Here is a 3,801-nt window from a genome sequence, read left to right on the forward strand (position 1 = left end):
TTTAAACATAAATTAATTTATATCCATTCAGGATTTGGAGGCTATTCCAGTTATTTCTTCACTTAATCGCCACAACTTCTGGCAGGACTCATTGTTTTGAACCAATTCATGAACATTCGGGTCTTCCTTGCATTCAGAAAAATACTTCCCGGACATGTTACACAGCGACCGCGAGAGGGAGCAATAGAGTGGTGTCTGGCAGCCTTCCTCGATGGTCTGTTGCATTGTAACAAATATAAATGCACCAAGTTGTACCAAACACAATGTTATGGTTTACCCACCTTGGAGTTGATCAGCATCAATAGCAACGCAAATAAAACAATCATTCTTCGATCGTCACTGAGTAGGTTTGTTCTTACAATTCCCGGATTTACAGAGTAAGCAGTTACTCCGCAGCCCTCCAATCTATTACGTCATGAAAAATTTCGTGTAAGACCTCAATCATAATTCAAACTGTTGTTGCGTTGCGAAAACGACTTACTTAAGTGTTGTCTATGTTCAAAGAAACGACATTTAAGCCTTCAATATGTTGTTTAAGGTTTCGAAGTTGCGCACAAGAATTCAGACGTCACATTCACCTTCGTGCAAGCTCAGCTGTAAACATCACATTCATAAGTTTGGAGTTGTTGTAGAGAAATCCCTGAGCTTTGGTTTGGAATGTACTCTTTTGACGCGTCTCCAGATACACCTTCACGTCATCAGGTTTCAAATAATCTAAATCCAAATCGGCATATTTGTGCATGAAGGAGCTGATGTTGATGATGCGAGCACAGGAGCCGGTTCTTTTCAATAAATCTGAGATGAAACATCGTTTATTGCCTTGTACATGTGTATTACTTAGCTTTTTCACATTATTAAGTACATTATGAACTCCTGGTCTATGATATAATAATAATTCAATTGCTTCAAAAAACGAAGCAAACGTTGTGGCGAAGTTTGAAACAAACTGTATGTACGGTTGTTTTTTAAATAGTCACATATATCCATACTTTCTGTTGCCGAGTGATGACCGATTTCGGCTGGTTTAAATTTAAACGAACAAACGATGTCCTTACAAATAAAATTTAATTGAACAATTTTGTGTTGTTCTTGGTGGATAAACACCCACTCTACAACACCATTGCACATAGTGTACCCAATAGATTAATACAAATGTTGATACAAAAAGCAGTAACCTTACCCAACAAAAGGTTTGTGAGAAGGAAATGGCCGAAGTGGTTTGTTTGGTATGTCAACTCGATTCCATCTTTAGTCTGAGTAACCGGTGATCCCATGACACCAGCGTTATTAACGAGAATATCCAACCTGGTTACCAACGAAAAAGGTATTTTGTTTGAACAGTCCCGACTAGTTTTGGTTTGCTGTAGGATAAGACTATTTAACTTTAATTCCCGTCTTGAGAACAGCCCTAATCAACTGGTCAAACTACGTGGATATTTTTGTTGTGATTACGTTAATATTAGTTTCATTTAAGTCCAAATTAAATTAGAAATAGATCGTTAGGAAGCGAAGAACTTGCTCCGGTGAGGTCAACGAGAAGGGTACATACGGAATCCGTGTAACTTTCAACTTCATAATAAATACGCACCGTTCTTCGCTGTTGACCACTTGGTTTGCGAATTTCCGAACCGAATCCAAAGAACTGAGGTCCAGAATTTTGAGCACCACGTTCGATTCGGCGCAATCAGCATCAGCCACTATATCCATACGCGCCCCCTCTCCTCTTAGTATAGAGCGACATGCCAAGATGACTCGAGCATTTCGCTTGGCAAACTCCACTGCAAGAGCTTTTCCAATACCTACGTTTTGGTCCAGTTCATGTAAATACTCAAGTCATTTCTATAGTTTACATAAAGTTGTTGAACCATTTGTCACCAATAACAAATCAATCAAATTATTGTTACATTGGAATACTTGTACTACGCTGAAACCCAGACACCAGGTGTATAGCAACGCTAATACAAACCTGTTAACACATATACTTTTGATTATAGGACAGAAAGGTCAAAACGTGTTTCATTGTTACAGTGTATGCCAAATGTTACGTAATAGTCAACTCATTGACCATCACAAAAACAAGGCAAAATAGGTTTTTACCCGAGTTAGCACCGGTGATTATCGCTGTTTTTCCGGTCATGTCGACATCTTCATCAAACCTTCCCCAAGTAGATTTAAAATACTGTCGTAGAATGAACATAAATGCAACAAAACCAAGAGCTAATGTTGTCAAGGTGTCCATGGCGGCTGCCTTAAAACTGTACTTCAAAGACACGATAAAACAGATTAGTTAAAGATCTCTGCAACTCGTCAAAACACTGCCTACATATCTATTGCTATCAACTGGCAACAGATTGAAAAGTTTACACAGTGGAATCCAAGTAATGCGTTGATTGAAAGCGTGGACACAAGCTTCCTGAAGCCATTTTGCGGGGCTTATTTAAACAATGAGCTTTTCCTGAAGGCTTATTTCTCTTCAAGCCAAGCGCATTTACTTTAAGACACATTTTGCCTTATGCGCTTCTATATTGCAAATGGCGTTTTGCAGCAGAAACAACTTTTGCAAGGTCAACTTTTTACTTTCTATACAAACTATGAGTACAGCATACAAATGACGAAAAAGTGCCGCCGTTATCATTTCATTGGCGACCGCAAAAACAGATTTTACCCGACTACTACTTTTCAACAGCAATTTTCGTTGCAATGTGATACACGAGTAAAAATGTCGCGATAATGTCACGTTCATCGTGCAAGCATTGGACAGCCTGAACCGCCCATTGCGTTATGGTTACGTATAACAGTTTCAAAATAGAAGTATTAAATGTGCCGTATCTGTCTAATGTCTACGACCTGAACTCTCTTGGTTTGGAACTCTTCAAGAAGATTGACATTTGTATTCTAAAGTACGCTAGCTTTTGCGAGTACCTCTCGCTTCATCAGATGTAAATAAACACAATGCGATACAAAAAAAACAAGCGCAAGACGGTAACCGTTATTTACAACTGATAAAGCGAGAGGTGCTCGCGAAAGCTAGTGTTCTTTAGAAAACAAAAGTTTAGAGTTCCAAACCAAGAGAGATCAATTCGCAAAACAAAAGTAACACGCTACTTTTTATGCTGTGAGATCGTCTGTTGTTCCATGCTAAGCCTGTCACACATTTAACTTTTACCTACAAACAGGTCCGCAGTTCTGAACTTTACCGCACATTTTCAATTAATGTTCCACACTTCCTGGAAAAGCTCATGTGTGCGGTAAAGCAGGTACTACTAATACCGCGTTGGCATTGTTTAATGTTTAACTAGTTCCAATAAATCAGGTTTAAAGATAGAACTTTGGTTGAGCCACAAGTCACCACAAAACATTATGACTTCCAATTCACGTATCAAGAAGCAAATTAACGCAACATATGCGTTTGTAAACGGACAGAGAGTTAATTTAAAATGTCAGCTTTAATCAAACATCAGTTTTTGACTACAAGTGACGGTAAACCGTTGGGTTCCAAACCTTTATGCACTGGCTACAGCCAAGAAGCGTTCAGGCCTCAACAAACTTCTGCGTGGGTTTCTGAACGTTGACTTGCTTTAGCTCATGTAATACATGACCTCTCCCAAATTTTAGCAAGCATTTACTACCAAGCATCAACACGTTTACTCATACATTTGTCGCATATTGACTGACTGTGAGTCGTGATCAGCGAATGCAATACACTTGTTTGCCCCTAAACCAAAGTATTAATAAATTATGATCAGAGGGCTCGGGCGCAGGCTATACATTTTATGTTGACTTTGTTCAAATACTATGAAA

At 38.8% G+C, this 3,801-nt stretch overlaps 1 protein-coding gene across 1 annotated transcript; it reads right to left on the minus strand.

Moving 5' to 3' along the window:
• Positions 1–2,328, minus strand: LOC145895101 (retinol dehydrogenase 12-like). Its single transcript, XM_082983853.1, has 6 exons — positions 2,098–2,328; positions 1,589–1,799; positions 1,181–1,305; positions 579–795; positions 282–405; positions 1–216 (listed from the first exon to the last, which is right to left on the minus strand). Exons 1-6 carry the CDS (start codon positions 2,237–2,239, stop codon positions 28–30), a joined length of 1,008 nt encoding a protein of 335 aa, XP_082839979.1. The 5' UTR covers positions 2,240–2,328; the 3' UTR covers positions 1–27.
• Positions 2,329–3,801: the final 1,473 nt, after the last annotated feature.

The sequence above is a fragment of the Ascidia mentula genome, chromosome 3 (genome assembly GCF_947561715.1).
Source record: "Ascidia mentula chromosome 3, kaAscMent1.1, whole genome shotgun sequence".
In the NCBI taxonomy this organism is placed as follows: domain Eukaryota; kingdom Metazoa; phylum Chordata; class Ascidiacea; order Phlebobranchia; family Ascidiidae; genus Ascidia; species Ascidia mentula.

What these genes read in the sequence shown, in the direction of transcription:
- LOC145895101 (XM_082983853.1), bottom strand. Translation starts at nt 2,239, where the DNA reads ATGGACACCTTGACAACATTAGCTCTTGGTTTTGTTGCATTTATGTTC. An exon ending in AATCACCGGTGCTAACTCGG is followed by an intron (nt 1,800 to 2,097) that starts GTAAAAACCTAT and finishes ACCAAAACGTAG; the next exon opens with GTATTGGAAAAGCTCTTGCA. An exon ending in TGATGCTGATCAACTCCAAG is followed by an intron (nt 217 to 281) that starts GTGGGTAAACCA and finishes ACAATGCAACAG; the next exon opens with ACCATCGAGGAAGGCTGCCA.